Genomic DNA, 26722 nt, shown 5'->3' with positions numbered 1-26722 from the left:
TAGGTACTGAAGACTATCCAGTAATAAGTTTCTTGTTTGTTGCTGAAATATCTGTTCACATTGGAAGCCACCTGGTTTTATGTATGGAAATTCTTCATAGGACCTTCATATGTTCTACAAATGTTTCCTGCAGAAATCAAATAATTGTGATAGGCTGTATACAAAGACAAAGACTTATTTAAGGATGGACAGTTTGAGACGTGTAAAAATTATGCAGCAGACAAAGCATAGGGATGGGTGTCACAGGAAGGAAACAATAATTTCAGCATAGTTTCCACTGGAACGCATATGTCTTCCATTAATGGATACTGGAAGATTTTTTTATTGCATCATATCTTTGGTGGGTTTCAAATTAATGATTTGCCCTCCTGAAAGTAGCGAGTTAACTTTACCAAATATTCCTGTTCTGCAACAGAACTAAAAAGCATCATTGCAGGCATCAGCAGTGAACAGATGGAACATGGGTTTAAATCCCAAACAATGCATTCAGGAAAACACACACAAATTAAATACAGTAAGCTATGGATTTTGATGTGTTCGGGGGAAAGTACATTTATAGGTGTATTTTAGAAATGTGGTAAACAGAATATAGTTTAATCCTTAAATCCCAGGATCAGCTTGTCTGAGAGTAGGTCCCATTGAACTCATTGGGACTAACTTGTAAGTAGAGAGCCATAAAATTTCACTGTTTGTTTATTAAAATGTTTTTGTATCACCTTTTGGCTATAAAATGGGCCACCAAGCAAGTTTTCAAGAAAAGAAAATACAGTTTAAAACAATAATATAAGTAACACATTAAAACAAAATATCAACTTAAAAAAACACTAAAAGCCAAACAAAATAAAAATGTTTAAAATTGAACAGGGATGAGGCCAGTCTAATGTCTCTAATGTCTCCTCACCAATTGGATCTCTTTTGGTGGGCCATACAAAAGGGTTTCAGAAAATGATTTCTGCCTCTGGATTGGTTCATATTGGAGGAGGCAGTCTTTCAGATCCCCTCTCATAAGCTGTTGGCTTTATAGGTAACCACCAGGACCTTAAGTTGGGCCTGGAAACACCAAACAAGGTTGGTGTCATATGGTCTTAGAAACATACACAAGAAAGCAATTTGATTGCTGCATTGTGTACCAGCTACAGTTTCTGAACACACTTAAAAGGCAACAGCCCCATATAGAGTATGTTGTAAAAATCTAGCTTCAAGGTGACATATCGGAGCTGCCTTCTCCAGAAAAGGGTGGACACACCAGCCAAAACTGGACAAAAGCATTCCTGGATACAGCAGCTGCTTTGGCATCAAGGAGCTATGCTGGATCCAGAAGCACTGCCAAAGAGCAAAGCCTATCCTTCAAATTGAGTGCAATCCCATCTAGAACAGGCTGTACTCACAATCTTAAATTAGATTGTCTGCTGACCAACAGCACCTCTCTCTTGTCTGAAAGTAATTTGTTAGTCCCTGTTCTGTGGGTCCAAATACAGACCAGGGTGATGAAATGACTGATGGCCCGATAGACCCAGTTGCAGGGATTCCAAAGAAAGATGCACAAATCTCCATAGTGATCAGTTGTAGTATTTTATATTACAGGTATAGCAAGATACTCACATACTGCAATGTAATGCAGGATTCCTTGCCGCTGAAGTGGCAAGCACCACTTTGGCTTTGTCCATGAAGTGCTAATCATATATGGTTTACTTATACAAAAAGCAAGGTATTAAGCAGGCAACAATGGTCCAATTAACTCACCCCTGGCTTAGAGGCCCCTTCCCAGCTCTCATCCATCTCTTAGATAAGCAAGCAGCTGACAAGCCGGCAGCATGAGAAGCCTCCTCTATCCCAAATAAGGCTTCAAACAAGCAGATAAACATGTGTGATCACATGTTACAGCTCACACCAATTAGTCCTGGGGTTATCTTGACTACCAAGATAGCAGTTACAGGCCTTCCGGGACATTTGCACCTTTTGGTTTTACACAGTCCCCAACCAGGCCTTCACTGTATTGAGATAATGGTTCAGAATGTGGTCTCGTAGACATTATTTGGAAATTAGAGATAGAACTAAGTATCATGGGCTTGATGACACAAAATAATATCTTTGCTTTCCCCATTAAGGGGAAAGAAATCGGGCTGAAAAGTATGTTAGACTATGAGGTAGCTCTGATAGAGAATGTAGGTGATCCTGACTGTTAGTATATGCGCACGCACACGCGCGCACACACAGCAAACAACAATTCAGGATCACATCCAGGACTTTCTCAATACCCACAAATATTAGTTTGACTACAGTTAAGTCATACTCAAAGTAGACACATCAGTGGGCATTGCTAACTTAAGTGCATTAATTTCAGTGGGTCTACGCTATGTAGATAACAATTTCCTAGCATTAAATCAAATAAAATCCAAAGTAAACAAACATAATGTCCCAAATTTCAGGTTTAAAAGATGTATCTGACATCCAATCTCAGCAAGCAAAGAGTGTAGGACCCGCTTTTCAGAGGAGTAGTTCAGAGTTTGGAATCTTAATACATCAAGCTGGCTTAGCCATGAATGTAGCTTTGCAGTTTCCTAGATCTGAGAATTAGTATAGCTTAGGTTTTTTTGTTTTTTGCTTCGCACTAATCTGAAATAACTGGTGTCTGAATCATAAATCATGTATCCAGAAATGAAATTACCCATCATTCAATTTTTAAAATTGTATTGATCATATATATGTTGCATCTGATGTATATGGTGATGTACCACTTATACATGCTGACAGTACATCTTCAGCTTGTTAATAAATGGTAGGGGTGTGCATCGGCTCTGTGTACCCTGAATGTGAAACAGGGAAGGTTACAGTTTGTACTATAAACAAGGCATCTTGAGGTGGATCACAGACTCCTAAGGCTTCTAGTTACAGATAGGTAGCTGTGTTGGTCTGCCATAGTCAAAATAAAAAATTCCTTCCAGTAGCACCTTAAAGACCAACTAAGTTAGTTCTTGGTATGAGCTTTCGTGTGCATGCACACTTCTTCAGATACTGTATTAAATACTTCAGATACTGTTATCTGAAGAAGTGTGCATGCACACGAAAGCTCATACCAAGAACTAACTTAGTTGGTCTTTAAGGTGCTACTGGAAGGAATTTTTTATTTTTCCTAAGGCTTCTGTTACTCCGTGGCCTCTACTTTCCACACCCACCCTGCCCTCAAAAACCAAAACAAACTGACTGGGGAAACACCAAGAGCTTGAGAGGGGAGTGGATAGAGAGGTGGGGGAGATGTTTCATTTTGATGGACAGGTCTTCCATGAATCGGTGTGAATTATTTTCCCAGGGTACTCCAATCACAGTGATGTGTGAGACATGAAAAACTGCTTGTTTTTCACAAAACAAGTCAATGAAGAGGTCTCTTTTGTACCCCCAAAAATCCATGGGGAGAGGCAGAAGCCCACCCTATCAATGACCCTTGGAGTAACAAGGGTCATTTCTTGGGAATCTACGCTATTTTTACATCATTGTTGCTGCTTTCCAAGAGTCTCATAGTACTCACTCTGAAATAGTAACATCTGCACTTGTAGGAGAACTATGACATGTATCATTCTGAAATTTTGCAGCCTTCATCCTCTCTGAAGGTATGACCTATTCTACAAACTGAATCTAATTATGTCATAACATGAAAAAAATACTTGTTTTTAAGAAAATCAGTTTGTAAAGATGCCGCACACAAAGTTCCCTAGTTGTATCTGCTTACAATTAGGAAGGCTTAATCCACTAAGGAGGGATTCCTATGCCTGCACATTTCATCCACTTCTGTGAAAAAAGTTATAGCTGTTTTAGTTTCCTGATTATAGTGGACAGGGGAAAAGAAAACTTAATTTTCAATAGGTTTAATTCGATCTCCAATAATGTCAAGTTGGAAAGACACAAAATGGTTCTGAAACAAATTGGACTGCTTCCCAAAGACAGATACAAATTGACAATTGTGACCAGTGCACACCCCTATTAAATGACATTAAAGTATTATATGTAGAATGTAATTTTGCTATGGATTGACAATTTAAAATACATATTTTAAGGAACATCCATAACTAAATCTTTAAAAAAAAGTTTCAGTTGTGTTCCAAATTATTTACAGATTGGTTTGAGTTTGGCAATAAAATAGATGTCAATGTTTAATCATGTTGCCACCTTGTTTAAAACGATGGCAAAATGTATGTCAAAATATAGCTGAACGTTTGTTTAAAATGTTTGAAGGGCTTTTGTTAACAAAATATTAATAGTGAAATGCAACAGATACTTGGCCATTCTTCCAGAGTATATTTACTGAAGTAGATGTGTCAATTTGGATCAAAGGAAAAAAATATTTAATACAGGAACATGATAAAATCCTTGAGCATACACAAATTTCCTCCCAATATTTAACTCTTATAAAAATGGGACCACAAATTGTATTTATGTGATTTTAATATGTTCAGTGGATTTCCATAACAAGCCATAGCAAAAATGTTCTGTGTCAATTTCGCCCAATTTTCAACATATTTTTCCTTCTTAAATTAATATAATGTTCTGTGTTTTACTGTCCCTTCTTTATTCCATCTTCTTAGTTATTTCTGAATATTTCCCTTTATTCCTGTGATCTTTCCTTCATAGCGGCACTGTCTCGGTGAAGCTTTGCATAAATCTATCAGCAATGTAAGTGAGTTGCACTTACAATATGTACATGAGGGCATGCTTGCACTTCTCAGCTTGCATACTGGCCAGTGCTGCTTCAGAGCATTAGCCTTTGAAATCAATAAAGAAATGTTCAAGGGAAGAGTTTACACATTAATTTCATAAAAAGCTCTGCGCTGCATTCATTCATTCATTCGTATGTGTATGTGTTAATATCATTTGACATTAAACATCACACAGTCATTTTATGTGATGTAAAAGCAAGCTTGCAGGCAGTACATTTGCACATTATAAAGCTTTTTCTAAAGCATGGAAATGTGTGGTACCGTGTTACAATTTAATATAAATAATGCAACTCAGTTATGGTTTGGCTACTATATTTCATTCTGTTATTTCTACAAAGATTTAAAAATCAACGAGTGGGATCTCAATGGTCACCAGAAGGTCATACGCTATTAAGTTTATGCACTACATACACACATGATGTAGCTTCTCTATCTTTCACTTACTTTGTCACACACATACATGGCTGAAAAGCCACTTGTGATGGTCAGGAGACCTTTCAGAGAGGTGTGTAATGCAATGGGCTGTGATGCAGCTAGGAATAAATTAGTTGTTCCCCTTTTTGCATAAGGAAGTGCCTTTCACTTCATTTAAGGCTGTTTGGATCCTAGCTAACATTTAAACATAATGTTTAGGAAAACTCCCTGGAATATTGACTTTGGTCTTTAGGATAATCAAAACAGTTGAAGATCCCCTGCGGCAGGGATGAGAAATGTACAGCTCTTCAGTTACTGATGGACTCTTATCTCCCTTTAGCCCAACAAGGCAGTGTGGCTAATTGTTAGGGTGGGCCGCAGCACGTTCACCATCCCTGCCCTGTGGCAATGAATTTATGATTTTTTTAAAAAAGTTTGTAGGTAGAGCTTTTCCTAGAATGACTAACATAGTTTGCAGGTACAGGGTGTCATTTTAGTTGCAGGCTTCATAGAGTTGCATAGTATTTTACAGCACACATATCTGCTCAGAAATAAATCTCATTGAGTTCAATGGTGTTTGCTTCCACTGACTGGCTCTGCTGCTAGTGCCACTGCCTGCTAGGCAAGGCTTTCTATTTATTCCTGTCTCACCCTTCCTGCCTCTCTTATGGAAAGGGTTAGGTTAAACTTAGGGGGCGAAGTTACAGTAATGACAGTCACACAGTTGGAGAATCAGCTGCAGTAGAAACTATAAGAAAACAGGCTGTATGCATGTTTCTCCACTGCCTACTCTTGGCACAGTTTGGATTGCAGCGGTGGTTAATAATAATAATATTTATTTAACAATATTTCTTAAGAAATAAACTGTTTAACTCAAATACATTTTGACAAAAACTTAAAATTTGTTCTTGTCCAAATGGAAAGATAAAAGAAGAGCAAAAAGGATATTTATACTGATTAACATAATTGGATTATTTCTATTACTGCATGTTAGCTTGGAAATCTACCTCATCACTGAATGGTTATATGAATGTAAAAGATCAATGCTGGGGAAACATTAACATTCTGTGCAATTTTAATAGGGCTCTTTATATGATGAGATATATTATGGATCATTAAAACTCTGCACAGTTACGGAACTTTTTTCATAATTTATTATCAGATTCTAGTAGGTTGGTTGCCATTGTGTCAACAATATAATGCAAGGATAGGAAATGAGACATTACAATAGATAACTAACAGAAGCAAAAGAAAAAGATTTAAAAATGTGGAAGCTTAAAATAGAATCTTTATATACAATTTGTTCATACAGTATTAAGTGCTAGGCAGCTAGTAATCCAGTCCACTTATTTAAGGTGACCAAACTGATTTTTATCACCCTTTTCTTCTACTTCAAAATGGGATAGCAAGTTTTAAAAATTGATTTATATGCATAAAAGAATATATTCCACACATGCATGTATTACACGTAAAAGTTTGTCCTTAATTTTGCCACTTTTAGTGGAACTTCGAATAGCATATATTCTTTACATAGTATCTGCCTTGATACGTTAAAATTGGTAATGATTAATTTAATTCATATAAGAAATACGTTGCTTCCAGGTTTTATTTAGAGAATTGGACTAATGTTCAAGTCTGTTCGGTGATGTGTGAGCAGAAGCTGAATATACTAGGTATCACAACCAAGAGAAATGATTTAGGAGGAACTTTAATTGTAGACCTTGCACTGCAGGAACATATAAGTCAAGAGTAGAACTCTTGCTTAGGGCCTGTATAATGTGTAGCAAGTAGAGTGGAACACAGCAACAGGAAGGGGTAGGACTACTGTAGATAGAAGTACTGTTTAAGGGTGGACAAGAATTTTGGAAGGTTGGGGAGTGTTTGAACCTCTCTCAGTTCAGAAAACGTTAAGCCTATTCCCTTTCAAATTTTGCCTTGGCAGCTTGTAATGGCTCCTCACCAGTTCTCTGATCTGCCAGTTTCCATCTTCCCCACTTAGCATGTGTCCGAAGAGGGATGTGATACATCAGCTAATGCTGCTTCTAAGCTTTATTTGCCAATGTGTAATCTGGGAAATGCAGACTTTTCTCCCTCTTGACTCACTCATTAATCAGGAAGGAAAACTGCAGTTTATAGAATTAAACATTATTCTGAAATGAATATATCTGAGCATGCTCATAGTCTGCATTGCTGACACTGGCAAGTGTAGGGTTGTTGTTGTTGTTGCTTTTCACTCCTGAGTCCTGTTCCCACTGATAATGGAGGGTTTGTGTAACCTCTGGCCCATAGGCGTCTCCATTTGACCCACTGCATGGTTTGGCCCAAACCATGCCCACCCACCATCATATAATGTCTGTTGCAAGATAAGTAGACTCCCACAGTGCCAAATACAAAAGGCAGAATTGGGAGTTTCTGAAGCAGATAGGGTGGTCATGTGTCCTACTTTACAGAAGACAGATCATCTATCTTGTCCAAGTCTAGTTTAAAGATAGCGGGTTTGAAGTTGTCCATCAACAGTTAGCATCTAGACAACAGACTGAGCAGACAGAAGCATTCTCTCTCTTTTTGGCAGTGTATAAGTGACCACCCTAGGAGGGGACATCCTGACCCAGAATGAGTCTTTACATGATTTGTAAGGTTGTCAGTGAAAACTGAAGCTTTCCCCTAAGAATTCCCGCAAAAGGTTCAGAAAGAGCCATCCAATTCTGATGAAATAACAAAACCTTCCACTTTAATACAGGAAAAATTATCTCTCTCTTCACATTTATCACTTTCTCTTTGCTTGAAGTACATTATGTTGGACATGTCAGCCATTTGTGATCAGGAAATACGGTGCAGTTGGTACCTTGGGTTACAAACACCTCGGGTTACCAACACTTAGGGTTACAGACTCTGCTAACCTGGAAGTAGTACCTCAGGTTAAGAACTTTGCCCCAGGATGAGAATAGAAATTGCATGGCGGTGGCAGCGGGAGGCCCCATTAGCTAAAGTGGTACCTCAGGTTAAGAATGGTTTCAGGTTAAAAATGGACCTCTGAAACGAATTAAGTTCGTAACCAGAAGTACCACTGTACTTAAATAATTTGTAGTAGCAAAGTTAAGAGGCTACTCAAGTCCCTTTTGTTGTCAGGGCTCCTGCCCTAAATCTTTTGTTCAAGGTTGCTAGTTCCCACAGATACATAAAGAAAACCAAGAATGGGGGAAGGGAAATTCTGAATTAAAAATTTATCATGACTGCAAGTTAATTTTAGTGCAGGCACTAGAATTTGTTGCAGCAGTCTTTCAGCTTGCTCGTTTATATATGTAGTGTTTATATTAGCTTTTACAAAATCTGATCAGTAATTAGAATAATTGCTTTATTGTTTTACCTGTATCACACTGTAAATGTGTCTTCATTTAAAATCCTGCTATAATTTGTGAGTTCAATCTTTATATTAAATATTACCACTAATACATACCACTATCCTTACTATACTGACATTTTTGTACTGTTTTTGGGGGACAGGGGGCGGGTGGGTGTAGAGGACTCCCTGGTCCTGAATGGGGTAGCTGTGCCCCTGAAGGGCCAGGTGCGCAGTCTGGGAGTCATTTTGGACTCACAGCTATCCATGGAGGTGCAGGTCGGTTCTGTGTCCAGGACAGCTGTCTACCAGCTCCATCTGGTATGCAGGCTGTGACCCTACCTGCCCACGGACAGTCTCACCAGAGTGGTGCATGCTCTAGTTAGCTCCTGCTTGGACTACTGCAACACACTCTACGTGGGGCTACCTTTGAAGGTGACCAGGAAACTACAACTAATCCAGAATGCAGCAGCTAGACTGGTGACTAGGAGCGGCCACTGAGACCACATAACACTGGTCTTGAAAGACCTGCATTGGCTCCCAGTACGTTTCTGGGCACAATTCAAAGTGTTGGTCTGACCTTTAAAGTCCTAAATGGCCTCTGCCCAGTATACCCGAAGGAGCGTCTCCACCCCCATTGTTCAGCCTGGACACTGAGGTCCAGCGCCGAGGGCCTTGTGGCGGTTCCCTCACTGCAAGAAGCAAAGTTACAGGGAACCAGGCAGAGGCCCTTCTCGGTAGTGGCACCTGCCCTGTGGAAAGCCTTCCCATCAGATGTCAAAGAAATAAACAACTATCTGACGTTTAGAAGACATCTGAAGGCAGCCCTGTTTAGGGGAGTTTTTAATGACTGATGTTTTAATGTATTTTTAGTCTCTTGTTGGAAGCCGCCCAGAGTGGCTGGGGAAACCCAGGCAGATGGGTGGGGTATAAGTAATAAATTTGTTTTGTTTTGTTTTGTTTTGTTTTGTACTATGAGCCACTGCAGACTAATGCAGAGCATACTAATGACTGCAATGATTTTATCAGTTAACTTTATCAATCTGGAAAACCATATGCCCCACTACTAATCTTAAAGGGCCTTCAGTCCACGCTGTTGTTTCATGTGAGTTCAGTCTTGGAATGGTGTTTCTCAAATCAAAATGACTTGGTAGCACCGTTGCAGAGTGATGTCATACTTCAGAAGCCACTGCAGTGGAGCTTCATTTTTTGCTAGTAAGAGTGCGTGCTGGATTTAAAGTTGCACTCTCTTTTGTTGCCTGATGAACTTGGCCTGGGTGGTGCTACATAACTCACTCTGCGAGAATCATTGCCCAGACCAGGAGTAGCCTGTGTGGTTTGTACATTGCTCTCTACCCTGCTAGTACCCATGTTGCCCATTACTGGGTGTGTAGAAAATAATCTACTGAATTGAAGGCTGCCAGTGGGCCTTTAGATTGATTTATGAAGGCATGAGCTATGCCACAAATTCATAATAATGGCATGTATTACAGCTGGGTTAAAGGATATGAATTTTCTTTAGAAGGTGCTGTAGAATTATTAGCGTTGATTTTGGTAGTACATATTAGGCAAAAAAAATTACTGATATTTAGTCTCTTGACTGCGGTGATGGAACATAATATTTTTTAATTGATAAGTAATTTCTCAACACAATGCTATGCATGTCTACATGCAAGTAAGTTCAATTGAGATGAATGGGGCTTACTCCCAGGTGTGTGTAGGATTGCAGTTACATATCTATACCCATTTTGGCTCACTTCAACCAGGCCAGGAAATGGGATGGTGACAGATTTTTCATTCCTCACCTCTGCTGTTTATTCCAATGGAAGGGACATTACTCCACCATATCCCCCCAGGGCTGATGAAGTTTCATGCCATTTTTGAAGGTGTGTAGGAGAAACAAGGGGGCTTAAAATCCTTTGGATCTTTGACTGCTCCTGATACGCACACCAAAATGCCTCACTTTGGCCCCTACTACCAGTGGGACACCTATATCCTTGATCTTTTCAGTGGGTGTATTGAGGTCCTCCAGCGGCTTAAGCGCCATCCCACCATTAGGACACTCTCTCTGCCAGTGGTGCAGCACTTGAATTAACTTTCTGTGGCCACTGAACTGGCCACTTTCAGCTGGCTGTAGGATTGCAATCCACTAAAAGTGTATTGCACTTGACATTCAAACAGCTGGTGATGACACATTGCTAATCTGCATTCCATAAACTATGTGGTATTTCTTTGCTCATTAGTTATAGTTCATGGTAATACTTGATTAGGCATATACTGTAGGTGACATCCAGTGATGTCTGGCCAACTTCCCAACAAAATTGCTCACACAATGGGACTTTCCCTTCCTTTCCTCCTCCCTGTAGTCCATTGTGCATGCACCCAGGTTCTGCTCTATAGGGTCCCCCATCTTTCTAGAGCAGATTTTGAGGACACTAGAAGCTGGATGGGAAAGGAAGAGAAAGTCCTGTTGTGCAAACAGAAGTCGACTTGCATGCAGTTGGGTATTCAAATTTCTATTAACCAGAATGTGTTACTAAGCAAAATAGGCCCCAATACAGAGAGGAAATGTTGAAAAATGCAAGAACATTTGTGAACACAGTACACCTGTAGTCTCTCCGCTGCCCACCAGCTTTCCTCTACCATATAAGAAACTGCTTGATGCAGTGTGGGAGGGCTCCTATTTGGCAAGGCAGGACACCACACTTGTGGATCTCTGTACTTCTCTGTATTGTGACCACAATAAAAAATCTCAAATATCTATCAGTAAATATAAACACAGTGTTTATAGTTTGAATTTCTAGTTACCTTTGCTTTTCTGTGAATTAGATCTCCCTGTTGAAGCAGAATCTAGAAATGCAGCTTTCCCAGTCTCAGACTTCAATGCAGCAACTTCAGGCACAATTTAGCCAGGAGCGACAGAGGCTGGCCCAAGAGATTGAAGAGCTAGAAGAAGAGCATCAACAAAGACACAAGTCCTTGAAAGAAGCACATATCCTTGCATTTCAGAACATGGAGGAAACAAAAGAAGAAGAGCAAAAGGCATGTTCATTCAGTATTTTGTAGCATCTTAACATTTTCAGATTTCAGTATGTTAACATGAACTATGAGATATTACTCCAGAGAACTTCTTTATCTTCATTTGAGAATTCAGAAAGCACCCAAAGAAACATTGTACTGGGAGAAAGGCAGGGGTGGAGAGGCATAGAGGAAACTACACATGTGTGTTCTAACTTCTCTTGAACTGTAATGGGAGGGATGTGTGGAGGTATGAGTTACCCTTGAGGCCTTACCTCTAGGCCTCAAGGGTAACTCATACCAACCAAAGCCCTAACAACCCACATTTTGTCCAGAAAGTGGGAAAATGGAAAAGTGAGGGGGTTACACTCTAGGTTGTGGGATTGGAGTTACAAAAAAATAAAGGTAGCTGGTTAATAACAGCGGGTTGTTGTTTTATTATTATTATTATTATTAATTAGCAATCATTTTGCCTCATTGATAAGAATATTTTTCTATACACATAGAGCAATTTTTCTTTAAATTTGCTAGGAACTTGAGGAACGTTTAAAACAGAAGCACTTAGAAGAACTTCATGCGCTGAAAGAAGCACACAGGCAAGCTATGGATGCTTTCAAACTAGAAATGGAACAGGAACTGCAGACTCTTCGCTTTGAACTAGAAGATGAAGGGAAAGCTATGCTTGGTACAGTATTTTCATGTGACTATTTAAAAATTAAGCTATTATTTCTGGTGCAGAAGGCAGATGGCATGTGCTGCCCAATATACAGAAAAATGAAAATGGGTGGTTTCCCGTGTGTTGGGCTACATTTAGACTTTTTCTGAGGTAAAGCTTAAGTAGTTGATACTCAGAGTTTTATAGCACAATTTACCCATTTTATTGGTGCAGTATTGTTATTTATCACCCACTGTTCAGGATAATGCTTCTGTTGTTGGTTTTTTTTTTAATGGAAACTTGTGCCAAATTTGAGAAATACACATTTTCCTATGATCTGTTTCAGACAGATGTCTTGTGCTATCCCTCATCTTGCCTGTTTTGTCCCAGTCTTTCATTAATGGGCCCTTTTCTTCAGTGTTAAATTTGTGCATATCACCTATTCATATCACTATCAATCATTAATAATTCCTTTTAAAGAGCAAACTCATTGTCCCCGCGCTCACAAAAATAGAGCCAAAACTGGGTCACTGAGAAACAGCAGGAAAGTAGCAGCGTGCATGCGGGAATCCTGAGATTTGCAGAAGTACAGAAAATATGGGGGGGGGGGGGCAAAAAGAGAGCAACCTGTAAATGCAAAAAAAAGCCACTGAGCATGCTTAGTGGACACAGGGAGTCACAAAATGGTGTGTATCTGTGAAAAAAGAAAAACAGCCTTTAAAAAAGTACGTAAATAATTGAAAACTGAAATAAAACTTTAAAGGGTCACAAAATGAGGCAGAAACTGAGTTGCTCTCACTGAATGTTATAGGCAACACTTATGTAACCACATTCCATGCAACTCACAATGGCTAACATTTTCAAGCATCAAAATACTGCAGTTTGAGTGCCAGGAATGTAATAAGTATTTAGATTACCTTTGGCAAGAGTAGCCACATGGTGCCCTACAGATGAAGTGGACTGCAGCTCTCATCATCCCTGATCATTGGCAATGCTGGCTGAGGCTGATGGGAGTTGTAATATAAAGTACCATATTTTTCGTTCTATAGGACGCACATTTTCCCCGCCAAAAATTAAGGGGAAATGTGTGTGCGTCCTATAGAGCGAATGCAGGCTGCGCCGCTAAGCCCAAAGCCAGAACAGGAAGACGGAGCACTGCGAAGCGCTCCGTCTCGCAGTTCTAGCTTGGGGATGGCTGCACGCACAGCCTCTCCAGGGCAGCGGGGTGCCTTCACCCCGCTGTCCTGCAGAAGCTAGCAAAGCTGTTCCCAAACCAGAACAGCGAGACGGAGGGCTCCATCTCTCTGTTCTAGCTTGGGGATGGCTGCGCGCAAACCTCTGCAGGGTAGCGGGGCGCTGCGCTCCAAAGGCTTCAGGGATCTTTGAGGCTGGTGGTGGGGGAAAGCAGTGCTTCCCCCCACCGCCAGCCCCACAAGCTCTGGTGAATGTCCCTTGAACGCGCCTTGTTTTAGAGGGGGAGAACAAGAAAAAGAAATTTTTCCCTGTTCTCCCCCTCCTATGGTCCCGTGCGTCCTATGGTCCGGTGCGTCCAATGGAGCAAAAAATACGGTATCTGGAGTTGTAATATGAAATATCACATTGCTTACCCTAGGTCCACTGCAGAGTAATAAAGTTCTGCAAGGTTTTTAATGCTTAATTTGGCATTCAGCACAATTTTAATATATAATAATAACTGTTTCATTGATAAACATTTCCATTTATTCACTCATTTATTGATTGATTGTATGACAAAATTTAACATTTTTCAGCTAAAGGAGGCAACATAGCTGGAAAACAAATTTGTTTAAAACTATGTGTCTAGTCATTCCCCTAAAGCAATAAATGCATGGTTATACATATGTGTGGTTTGGGTTACTACTTGTAGAACTATACAAAAAAATCTGTTTATTATCTCCCAGCATCTTTGCGCTCAGAACTAAACCATCAGCATGCTGCAGCAATTGATCAACTAAGACATAATCATCAACAAGAACTAGCAGCTGCTAAAATGGAACTTGAAAGAAGCATAGAGCTTAGCAGGCACCAGGTATATATCTTCCACATAGCCAAAAGAGAGTAAATATATTTTAATTATAGGCACAGAGCATTTGTTTGCCGTTAAGAAAAATTGCAACTCCTTTAGTATCTGTTTAGTATACTGGCTCCTTTCAGTCAATATCATTTTTTCTATTCCAACTTCATAGACTAAGTGCTGATGCTTATGTAGGCAAATGGCACCAACTATGGACAAGAGGGAGGTATCAGCTTGCCCAAGTGAACCTAGAGGTCTGCAGAAATGCAAAAATGGGAAGAGAGAAACCATAGGAGGTAGTTTCCCTCCAAAACAGCTAAAACAAAATTGTGCATGTATGAAAAACTGATCCATGGCAATTTCCATGCATTGCAAACAAGGTTTGATCTAGAAAATCCACCCCTGGTTTTCAGTTAATAATGCTCAAGGGAACCAGTGGGCAGAGACCACCTAATCTTGCAGAAAAATAGCAGGAAGGTCAGAATGAACCTCAGTACCTCACCCAAAACCTTCCTGGGAAGATTGCACATGTGCACTTCACTTGTGCTGCTGGAGAGTATTTCTGGCAGCAGAGGGTAGCATGGAGGTGCTAGTCTTGAGCCTACAGGAAATTTGTGTGTGTGTAGAAAAGCACAGCTCTGTCTCTAAGTCCATAAGTACTTTTCATAATGATGGTTCAGCCCTCCCTTCAGCTCTAACATGATCACCATATTTTGCAGAGGAGAAGAAATAGGGCAAAGTAGGGGCGGGAGGTACAAATGCCTATCTATAGTTCTTTATATGTTGCCATTTGTAGCCTTTCTAAATTTAATCTGATTCTTTACTCTTATCTAGTAACTAGAAATATAAAAGTGGGAAAGTAAGTTATGTTTATTCAACCAGAAGCAAGTGCGTCATATAAAAAGATGTTATATAAAGTATTCTTAACTTATTGATACTTGCTTGATAGGAAAAAGAGTTTGTTTGCCGGATATCAGATCTACAGGATGAATTGAGGCATCGAGACCACCATATATCTGAACTGGATAAGGAGATTCTTGCTCTGCATGAGAACATAAGTGCACTAACCAAGGAACTGGAATTTAAAGGGAAGGAGGTTCTCAGAATACGTAGTGAATCCAACCAACAAATTAGGTATGGATATTTGCAATGTCAGGTAATATGTTCTGATTGATTTGGCAACCTAAAATTAATGAAGGGCCATACTTGATTTTTTGAAACTTACCTAGAATATTTTAGGCAGTCAGATTAAATTGCTAGATTCATATGCCCATTTGATGTCAGATGAAGTAACAGTGAAATTTAAGTTTTGGACTGCCCACAATATTTGCAAGTTGCAGAGTTTAGAGGACATTAGCTATTGGTAAGGTACAATCATAACCTACTATTTAATATTTATTAAAGTGCCCTTAAGTATATTTTTGTTTACATTTCACCATGCTTATTTGCAAAGCATTAAAGGAGATGACTTTTTAGTGAAATAAGCTAGACGATTAGAGAAACAAAAATAGCAGAATTAGATTTTGTAGCTCTTTTCAGTGATGCTATGCACAAATCCTTTGCAAACATGGCAGGAAGTCAAGATGAACAAAGCTGGTGTAAGAATAACCTTTTTTAACATAAAATAAATTAAACAGGCTGCATGAACAAGATTTAAACAAGAAACATGAGAAAGAGCTGGATGTCATGACAGCAGACCACATCAGAGAAAGACAAAGCATGCTGGCAGATTTTAATAAGACCCAAGAGCTGCTCAAGGAAATTAATTCAGCTTTGCAAATTTCGTAAGTTTTATTACATTAAACCATTTCGTATGTGGGCAGAGTTTGAATGGAATGATCTACAGTATTACTCAGTAAATTATGATGGACATTGGAGAGACATGCACAAGTGGAGGAACTTCTCAAAAAGAAGCCCAAACTTGTCTTTTTTTGGTGTACCCACTAACTTTGGTGGAATAATTAGACACACCCACAGCCTTTCTGCAAAACAAGATAAAATATAGCATGTTAGAGAACAGTGCAATCCTATGCATATCTACTTAGAAGAAAGCCTCATTGACACTGGTGGGTCTTAGGTAAGTATGGATAGGACTGCAGCTCAAAATACATTTAAAAGCCTGGGAGAACAAGGATAACGGTGTTGGCACCAGGCAAACTTTCCTGAGGAGGGAATTCCACAAATGTGTCACTTCTGATAAGGCTCCTTTAGCCTGTCATTAGTGAAAGAACACTTAGGCAAAATATGGACATATATGAAAAGCCTTGAAAAGTTTAATTCTGAAAACTGTGTCTGATTTAATCTCTGTGTCTGATTCATCCTTGGCTGTCCCTTTTAAGTCAGTTATCCTTGTCTCTGTCCCTGTCTCTTTGTTTTCTTTTGTCCTGCAATAGCAGTAAAATGTAGTAGAAGAAAAAGAAAGTTTTGGTAGTTTTGTTTCAATTCTGCAGGGGTTTGTAGGAAGTGGAGTTCGCTGTTCTTCAGTGGACTGGTTCTCTTTTTATGAAATTATTATTTTTAACATAAAAATACCTTCAAACTTTCAATCCAAACTTAACAGCAGTGTTTCAGCTTTAGGTAGATTGCTTCAAGTGCTCGAATATGCCTCTAGATTAAAAAAGAAACCTTAACTTAAAAATTCAACATGGCTTGAAAGCTAGGCTTACAGTCCTTTTCTCTGACACATTCATTTTTCTGTGTGCAGGAGAGTATTCAGTCACATAAGAAGAGCCCTGCTGAATCAGACCCAAGACCCATGTATTCCAGCATCCTGTTCTCATAGGGGCCAGCCAAATGTTTTTGGGAAGCCCACAAGCAGGACATGAACACAACAGTACTCTCACCACTTGTAGTCCTCATGAGCTAGCATTCAGAAGTATGCCACTTCCAATATTGAAGGGAGTTTACAGTCATCCTGGCTAGTAACCACTGATAGTGTTAGCCTCCAAGAATTTTCTAATCCCCTTTTAAAGCCACCCAAGTTGGTGGTCATCACCGTATCTTATGGTAGTGAATTCCATTGTTTAACTACATGCTGTATGAAGAAGTACTTCCTTGTGTCTGGCCTAAATCATCCAGCATTCTGCTTCATTGGGTGACCACGGATTCTAGTATTATATGAGAGGGCGGAAAGCTTTCTCCACACCGTGCATAATTGTATACAGTTCAATCATGTCCGCCACTTATTCACCTTTTTTCTAACCAAAAAAGACCTAAATGATGTAACCTTTTCAGAACCTTTTCCCAGCTTTACAGTACAGTCGTACATTGGAAGTCGAACAGCTTAGTTCCCGAATGTTTTGGCTCCCAAACGTCGCAAACCCAGAAGTGACTCTTCCGTTTGGGAACTATTTTTTGAAGCCAAATGTCCGACCGGGCTTCCACGGCTTCCGATTGGCTGCAGGAGCTTCCTGCATTGCAGGGGGTTGGACTAGATGACTCTTGGGTTCCTTCCAACTATACGATTCTGCGATTCTAGGGAATGTGGAGCAGGCAAACACAATCTTGGTCCCTTGCTGTGCTTAAGCTCCATCCATGCCTGTATTTACTATTTGAATACACTGGCTAACAAATGCATTTTTATATATCTTTGAAGTGAGAATTTAATCTTTAGGAGAAGCACCTCATCATACTACTACTACATTGGCCTTGGTTTTGATTTTCTTCCATCTTCATTCCCTCTTTATGTGATACTGTACCTCTTCACACACCCCATCTCCCCTTCTACTTAATAGTTTATTATACACAAAAGTGTTTGTAAGCATCTCTTACACTATTTTCGTGCACATGGTTATGGTCAGATTAAAAAATATTGTATCCTTGAAAAAACTGCCATATAAGGAAATCTGAGCTACTTGACTCTCTTAAACTTTCCACGCAACCAGACTAACAGCAATTAGCCAGGGGATATAATCTTAGTGCTAGGATATGAGATGAACTGAATAAACTCTTGTTCATCATCTGTCATTCATCTGAGCCTGAAGCTTAGATAGTAATGTATGATCAAAATCAAGTGTCTACTTCTATATACATACTCCTTTGAAACTGCTGCATTAGATCTAGTCCAAGAGCCCTTCTGAGAGTCAAATTTGGGCTGACTAACTGACTGATAGAAGGTACTTTCTAAGGTATTTTACCTACTTGTAATTCCATTGCCTCTTCTGAAAGTAATTTTAGAAAAAAGTGCTTTTCCATGCAGACATAATTGATAGATAGCTCAGGACAGGTTCACAGCCCAATCATGTAAGCCCCAGTTCACACCTGTGCTCCCCACACCCCACAACATGGCCCACCTACAAGATAAAGCTTAATTGTGAATTAGCCCTTTCATTTATTGTCATCTGGAAATTAATATTCTTAACCCATTTGTTAGTGTTCAAGAATATGAATAATGATTCAATACCAAGTAGCAATCTACAGTTGTATTCAAAAGTTACTAACCTCTACGAATGCTAGGCTTCGTTTTATTAGGCTTTCCTTACAGCTTCTATGTAAATTGGTGTGCTTATTTCCATTCTCTCCTTTAATGCTTCTTCATTCCCTGTTTAAAGCCATCTCACGATTTTCTTGATGTAATTGCTATTTGTCGTTTGTGGCACTTACACTGTTCTTGTTAAATTGTTCCTCAGCAGTTAGTCTGATACTGTCTTACACATTTGTGGATTTGTTTTAGTTGTTTTAGCTTTAGTATCTTTTGTGGGGAAGAAGTAAACATCGGTTATGTGGCTTCCACTCTGATTATGGCAGATGGTGGCCCACAAGCTCAAAATGCCATTTCCTTTATTGTAGCCAAGCATTAAAGAAATCAGTTAGTATGTAGAAGATCACATAATAGCTCTTGTGGTTTATTCATTGAGTTAGTTTGATAGCATGATTTTTATGGCATTATATCTGAACTTTGGACTATTATTAACCCATGGGTGATGTTTTGTCTCCTATAAAGTTTAGAAGAAATGGAAGAAAAATATCAAAACAGGGAATCAAGACCAGAAGATGTACAGCTTATTGCAGAGTTGAAAGACCTGATTGCTGAGAGGGATCAGCTAATAAAGAAACTGATTGTAAGACAGTTTGGTGCTCTTTTGGTATGAGCATGCCAAAGGCTAATAACTCTTGTCAAATCTCCTGAGAATACAGTCCTTGCATTGGATACCCCTTAAATTACTTGTTTTTATATGGTAGAGCAGTCATAATCCTGAATGGATTTAGAGCAGGCAGAAGACCTGCTCTTTTACCACTCTGTAAAGACCTAAATTATAAATACAAAGTAAGTTCAAAAGCATGCCAAAATGAAGTAAGGAATTGCATCCTTAATTTTAAAGTAATTTTAATGTCTTATCTCAAAATAATGTTTAGTTTTCCCTGTGCTGTCTTCAGGATTTGGGGGAGCCTCCAACAGGGAACCCTAAGTGAGCCCTCATAAACTGGAGGAGGTGGGGAGTGCAAAATGATAATTCTCTTATCTTCTGAAGTTCTTGGATGTTGTGTACAAAGTGGAAAAAAACAGTGTTTTAGGGTGGTAGAGTGGTGTTCCTGAGCGGCCAATTTCTGTGAGCCACTGCAATTTTTCCTATTAAACTTGCATGCTAGCACAAGGACACATGCCCAGCAGGAACTCAGAATCCCATTGTTTCATCCCAGCTATGGTGGATTCCACTGGTGGCTTTCCTTGCTGTGATATAGAAGTAACTTGCAAATATGGTTTGGGACATAGATGAAACCAGTGGCATGATCCCAGCATCCAAAGAATTTTTAGGAAGTTATGAATGCCAATGCAATTCTTTGTACAGCTGTCCATGAAAGGAAGGAAGTAGGTAAAAATCCCCATGTAGAGGATGAAGTTGAATCACTCTGGCACACTCATGAATGTAAGAATTATGCTGAGTATGAAAATGACCACCTTTCAGACTTCTGGTAATGAGTTACAGTTTTGAGTTTAAGTTCTAAACCTTCAGATTTGAGTAATTAATGAGCTCTTGAGTGAGTGAATGTCAATCTGGCCACAGTAACTTAATACCTGAGTTAACTGATACAGAAATTTATTTTAATCTTTTTGTTATTTATTAGGATGACAAGAAATTCTATCAACTGGAACTAGTCAATAGGGAGACTAACTTCAACAAGGTGTTTAATGCAAGTCCTAATGTTGGTGTTATTAACCCTCTGGTGAAGGTATGTCATACATTTACAATGTCGAAACTGGGAAAACATGAATTACTAATATTACACAAATAAAAAGGATCAATAACACTGTGAAAGACACACAAAAGAAAGCCAGCTGCATGTGGTTTTCAACAGCATCAGTAACAGTAAGCCATGGTCAGTAATGATGGCTCTCATCAATGAGCAGTGTGCTAGTGCATGCTGCTGAATTGTGCCCACTTCTGCACGCCTACGCTGTGGTTTATTTCCCACTAAGCAAAGCACAAGCAGAATACAAGGTTTGTTCTCCCAAGGCTTAAAGTTTGGTTCTTGGGGAGACGGAATGGGCAGAGTGGAGTGTGTATGATGCAGCAATACGCTCCTGTATTATGTTTTAGAGTGTGCAGTTTTGTTTTTACTGATTTTTTTCAGTAAAGAACTGAAAGAAGGACGCCCCCAGAGACTTCTTTCTATCAGTGGCAAGATGCTGGCAGCAGGGGGGCAGGGCATGAAGGGACAAAGGTCTTTCTCCCCTTTGTGCCCCATACAGGCTTCCTTCTCTCAGTAGTGTCCGAGAGAAGGAAGCCTACAGGTTCATGTCATATTCTGCCACTGTACTTTCTCAACTTCTCTTCCTGGGGTGGGCAAGGAAGCAGGGCTTTCTATGGTCACCCATGTCTTCTAATAAGCAGGTAGGCCATAGCCAGCCATACCTCCTCATCCTCAGGCCCTGACTCCTCCTTTACATTCCTGCTGGTCCTGACAGTGACATGGCATGAGAGAGAAGGGTACAGCACATGCTCGGTGACTCCTTATATTGCAGCCAGGCTCCACTTACTTCAGAGGTTGGTGGTATGCCTCTCCCCTCTGACATGCAGCAACATCAGAGCAGGATGCTATTTTCCTGTCCCCCACAACCTACTGCCTGGGACGACAAATCCAAACCTTTTTAAGAATTACTGCAGACACGGAGGTTTCCTTTTTCCAAATCTCCACATTGCTAGTCCTTTCTGCGATTTGATCTCTTAGGCCGCTTCTAGATGACTATTCAATTGTGCAGGGGATGTGCAGTCATTATGAAGTTGTTTCTTGAGATCCAAATCCCATGTACACTGTGGAGAAAAAGCAAGGGAAGCAGTGTTGGTCTAGAAAAAAAAAGTAAAACCCAGTTTGACAATACCTTTTATATTAGGACCAACCAAAACATCACAAATGTTATGGCAAAATTGAAGTTTTGACTTGATAAAAAAAAGCAAATAATTGTTTGGTTTTTGCAAATTGATAAATGGTTGATACTAAAATCTTATTAGTGGCATCACCAGTTCATCTGTCTGTTGGAGTCTTGCAGTAAGGATACTTCACTCTGAAGAATAGATCCATGTGTGCCATCTAGTGGAAACAGCCTGGCATGCGGCTGGAAAAACTCACTAAGGTTGCTTTCACAATAGCCTTTTTCCTCTGGAATTGCCATTCTTTATTCACCCACATTTTACAAAGAATTGGGACAATGTCAAAGTGTAGCTATCAAGTGCTTTCAGTATTAAACTCCTGTCATACCTGATTTGTGGCTCTCTTTTTTGCGGCAATAAAACACAATTGACCAGCCTGTCCAGTGTAGACAGGAAAGTACTATTGAGGTTTCTCAGGTCTCGTATATGATTAGAGAAAAGTTTCCTATTTACAGTTCCTTCCCATTTTATTGCTTACTGTCGATTTGAAACTATGGTAGTTGTCCCAATTTATTTATTTTTTCTGTTCTCACCAGGGAGGCTTCAATGACTGGTTTCCTTTCATTATTTTTATTCCTTATAGTTTTATTTTGACATAAAATATGAAAAGAATAATAAACTCAATAGATCTGTAATAAATGTTGCCCCCCACCACAATGAGAACATAAACTGACACTAGGGCAATTAAGAGAGTGATTATTCAAGGAGCAATTAAGGAGCTATCAATCAGTTCTCCAGTTAGAACCAAGAGGGAAGCAGTTAAACAAGCGGACTCTGTGAACAGGAAACTTTTAATTAATATTTTTAAAGACCTTTGTTAAACAAGTTTCATTTGTGAGTAAACATTTTAGAAAGATCATGGCCACAGAAAGAGTGTTGGTGGATAATATAGTCCTATACAAAGTACTGTGGAACCATGTTTGACTGGGCCCTCAGCAGCCCCCCACATGTGGGTCCCTCATTGTGACTAAGTCTTGATCTAGCCCATTATATACTTTCATAGAGAGGGTTTTTTTTTCTATCTGTCAGATTTCCTTAAGGAGTGAAGTTTACTAGTTTTCTTTTAAGTTGCATGGGGATTGGGAAGAGGCTGTAATTAGACTAGAAACTAACAGATTCTCCCACTACATTTCTGTAGTTGGACCAATACCATGTTAGTGTAAACCAGAAAGTTAACATTGTTCTTTAAGAATAAGAATCTGCATACAGACTAAAACTATCAAAATTATTTAAAGCTAAGTCAAGCTCTTCAATATTTCAGTAAACTGGCTGGAGCATTTAGCTTTCGTATCCCTCTGGAGAACGCTTTAAATGCAGCTGTACTAAAACTGTAATAAATAAATAATATCCAAACCCTCACTTTCAGGTGAAACAAAGAAATGAGAATTTTAAAAGCCCAAGTAATTTCCTTATCTGTACAGGCCCTTCCTTACATTTGTTATTTTCAATGCAGCAAAAGAAGAAGAATGATAAATCAGCAAACAGGTTTGTGAGTGTCCCCAATCTAAGTGCTCTGGAATCTAGTGGAGTGGGCAATGGACATGCTAACCGCCTGGATCCTATTCCAAATTCACCCATCCATGATATTGAGTTCAACAGCAGCAGACCACTTCCACATCCTATACCACCCAAAGAGCCCAAGACGGTTTTGAGGTGAGCACTGCCTCACCAGTTTTTGTTTTTCCTAACTTGGAGAAATTTTTTATTTCTTTTTAGCTGAACCCACATGTCTTTAAGAACAACACAGGAGTACAAATCTTACTTCGAATCTTAATTTTCACACTATATTTTAAGCCTCTTTACAGTATTCCTTTTTTATTGTAAAACTTGTTGAAATGTAATTCCTCTCCCCTTTTCTAATAAGTCTGGAACCCTTCTTTCGTTTTTCTAATGAACTACACAGTCAGTATGGTTCATGTGCTTTCAATTGTTTACATTTATGAACAATTGTGTTAAATGTTTGTGTTATTACTAGCTGTCCTTTCAGAATGTTACAATCCCCATATTAAAGGTCTTTATTGTGTAACAGTGGATCTTACCTGAAAAAACTGTTTTCTGTGTTAGATGAATGTGTGCTGATTTATTCCCTTTCCTTACCTCAGATAAAATCTTTATTGGAAGCAAGCTTAGAATATGTGTAAATATCTGCATGTATTTAATGCTGGGTTTCAGCATTAAAATACCCAAGTTTAGCTTTGCTTTAGGAAGTGATGGAATGAGTTTTACTATCAGATTAAGTCAAATATATAGTGCTTGATAGTCTGGTGAGTAAAAGCCCTTTCCATACTGCTTCTTAATTCAACTTCAGTATTACCTGCAAAATATAGTCTGGGGGCAGAAGAGAGAATGATAAAATTTTATAGTATTTCTTTTCTAAAGGCAAAGTAGAGTTCCTGTAATATTAAATGTTCCTTATTTTTCCCTGTGCATGTGGTATGCATGTTCGCTCAGGCGTCACTAACATGCATGTGCATGAATTCATGGATTGCGATGCTGGAGTTTCCATTGCAAATTATTTCGTGCCTTGTATTACCCCCCAAAAACGGTAGGGATTATTTTATTAATTTTTCTAACAATTACATTTTACTAGCACGTTAAAGTAATATAAAGATTACATCATGCAGGTATATTTGGGAATTATATTTGTGGGTGGCAAGTGTGTTTGCTTTGCACTGAATTTCTTGTTATAACATATTTAACCCCTTGTGCATGAACCTACAATAATTCAGTTTGGGCTATGAAACAGTTAAAATACATAGTTTAGTTTTCATTCTGCACGTATTTAAGAATATGATGCTTGCATCATACTTCTGACAACTAATTTGACCAGAAGAAAAGGATGCTAAAAGAGGATCTTCCAAAAATCGCTTTTCCCCACAGTACATTTTTTTTAAAAGGCAGCCATCCCATTCATTCCCCCGCCTCCCCAAAAATACTATTTTCCCCCACCCTCTTATGTGGCTTAGTGACCATGTGCTGCTGATGCTCTCCAATGGAGTGGATGATCGGAAATAGTAAAAATGGGCATTAACTAAATCAGGTTATCCTATGACGTGATACTTGATTTGCAAACATCGTGTGCTATGTATTGGCTTCTTTGTGCTTTTTCCAGGCCTTCTGCATTTTCACTGTTGGTTGTAGGTTAAATCTGTCTTTTCTTTTTATGAATTTAGCCCTCCTCAGACTGAAGCTTCTCCAATGGCTTCACCCGATCCACAACGTCAGGAATGGTTTGCCCGTTACTTCACATTCTGAGAGATTATTTTTGTGTGTGGCACAGTGTGGTGTGGACTGTTCATAAGAGCATGACCTTAAAATAAACCCTTATGTGAACAAGCTTACCTGTAATATGTCAAACACTGTGAATGAGAAAGTATTTTGTCTCTGATTTGAAAATGCACTGTATTTTATGTGATATTTGTTGGAATCACTTGACATGGTAATATAAATGTGCTTAATGACACTTTTATTTTTATTTAAAATGGAAGAGTATTTAAACTTTGTAATTACTGCATAACAAATTTTCGTAGAAGAAACTTAAAGCTTCCTACCCATTTTCCTATAAATATGTTTTTTCTTTGGTTTCAGGAAAGGCTTTCCCCCTCCTGTCTCCCATCCCAAATGCAATCAGTTGCATGGTTATTGTATATCAAAATAAACTGTCAACAGTTTAAAAATCAGACTGCGGGAAGATATGTTTAAATCCTTCTGTTTTTATTTAGTTATCTTGTAGAACTTGACTTTTAAAATTGTGTTTACTCTAAAAGTGGTGAAGAATGCAAAATAAATAGCAGTAGTATAGCTGATGGCCTTTAGAGTGATTTTAAGAACATGACATCCTTATTTCTTATCTACAACTGATCTGCCCTTTAGTAATTATAATTACTATATTTTAATGTTGGATTTCATCAAACTTTTGTCAAATATTTTATAAATATCTACAAAGACGGTGCTCTTTAGAACATGTGGGGTACTACACTATGTAATGCTGTATTAATGAATAATCATTTATGGAAATCTGCATTTTGAGGACATTATAATTTGGGAGCAAAACTCAGGCTTTACAAAAAAAAATAGTGCTAAATCAATTATGCATAATAAAGCATGCAAATCTTTCATTAGAGCTCCAGCATACTTAACTTACAAAGAAAGATTTTCCATCTTACATTATAAAATTAAGTCAGGGACCACATGACCTTTTTCATATGGCAAATGAGCCTGATTTTCCACTCTATTACACTTGTCTTACAGATGTGCAATCTCTCTGGCAGAAAATACGTAATACTATGGCAAATCTGGTTTATATACTTTTGTTGATGATGTTGTCAATTCCAAGATTACCACAATGCAGCTGACACTGGTAATCTCAGGAAGAATTTTTTTCTTTTATGAATGTACTTTCAGACCTGATATTTGTATCTTTAAAAAAAAGAGGGGGGATTGCTTGGTTATTTTAAATAAGATTTTTATCCTTCGATACAGAATTATAGCTCTTCATTATTTCTGCTGAAGCCCTGACCATGTCTTCCCATTATGCAAAAACATAATCAAAGGTACCATTAATAGTTACAATAAGTTTTATATGTAGCATATGTATAAAAGAATAATTTGTATGTTTTCATATAAAATATAAAATATTCTAAATCAGAATTTTAAAAATGTATCTCTTGCAAACTCAGCCTGAAAGCTTCACTGGAAGCAGCGTTCTAATGTTTTGCTGCTAATCTAAAGCAGTGTTTGGCAGATACTCTATGGTTGATGGATTTAACTGTAGGTATATGCAGCCTTTACATTAGAAGAAAGCCATATCGAGTCAAAGTCAGATTTCTTGGCTGTTGTGTGAAATAAAACACACTGGATGATTTTGCTATGATGTTCTGAAGTATTTGTTGTGTTGTGTTTCTTTTTTCTTCTTTGAGGTCACTACATTATTTTATCAAAAGAGCTCTAAAAGTGAGAAATATTTGCACCTAGTATGACGCAGGTGGTGCTGTGGTCTAAACCACAGAGCCTAGGGCTTGCCAATCAGAAGGTCAGTGTTTCAAATCCCCATGACGGGGTGAGCTTCCGTTGCTCGGTCCCAGCTCCTGCCCACCTTGCAGTTCGAAAGCACACCAGAAGTGCTAGTAGATAAATAGGTACCGCTCCGGCAGGAAGGTAAACAGTGTTTCTGTGCACTGC

General features: G+C 38.8%; 1 protein-coding gene across 15 annotated transcripts in view; it reads left to right on the top strand.

The window, feature by feature from the left end:
• Positions 1–26414, top strand: part of FAM184A (family with sequence similarity 184 member A) — a 70645-nt gene extending 44231 nt beyond the window's left edge. For 3 of the 15 annotated variants that reach the window (XM_083497756.1, XM_083497757.1, XM_083497758.1), the window contains 9 exons: positions 11296–11508; positions 12016–12169; positions 14059–14186; positions 15121–15305; positions 15809–15955; positions 19114–19231; positions 20238–20342; positions 22995–23194; positions 24715–26414. In XM_083497756.1, coding sequence (XP_083353882.1) covers positions 11296–11508; positions 12016–12169; positions 14059–14186; positions 15121–15305; positions 15809–15955; positions 19114–19231; positions 20238–20342; positions 22995–23194; positions 24715–24796 — 1332 coding nt within the window. In that variant the 3' untranslated portion in view covers positions 24797–26414. Of the gene's footprint in view, positions 1–4626; positions 4669–11295; positions 11509–12015; positions 12170–14058; positions 14187–15120; positions 15306–15808; positions 15956–19113; positions 19232–20237; positions 20343–22994; positions 23195–23992; positions 24087–24714 lie in introns of those variants that run through there. The other 12 variants (XM_083497755.1, XM_083497750.1, XM_083497751.1 and 9 more) reach the window with 10 other exon arrangements.
• The last annotated feature ends 308 nt before the right edge of the window (positions 26415–26722 follow it).

The sequence above is a fragment of the Podarcis liolepis genome (genome assembly GCF_965112155.1).
Source record: "Podarcis liolepis genome assembly, chromosome: 3".
NCBI lineage: Eukaryota > Metazoa > Chordata > Lepidosauria > Squamata > Lacertidae > Podarcis > Podarcis liolepis.
This window is presented reverse-complemented; position numbering and strand designations above follow the sequence as displayed.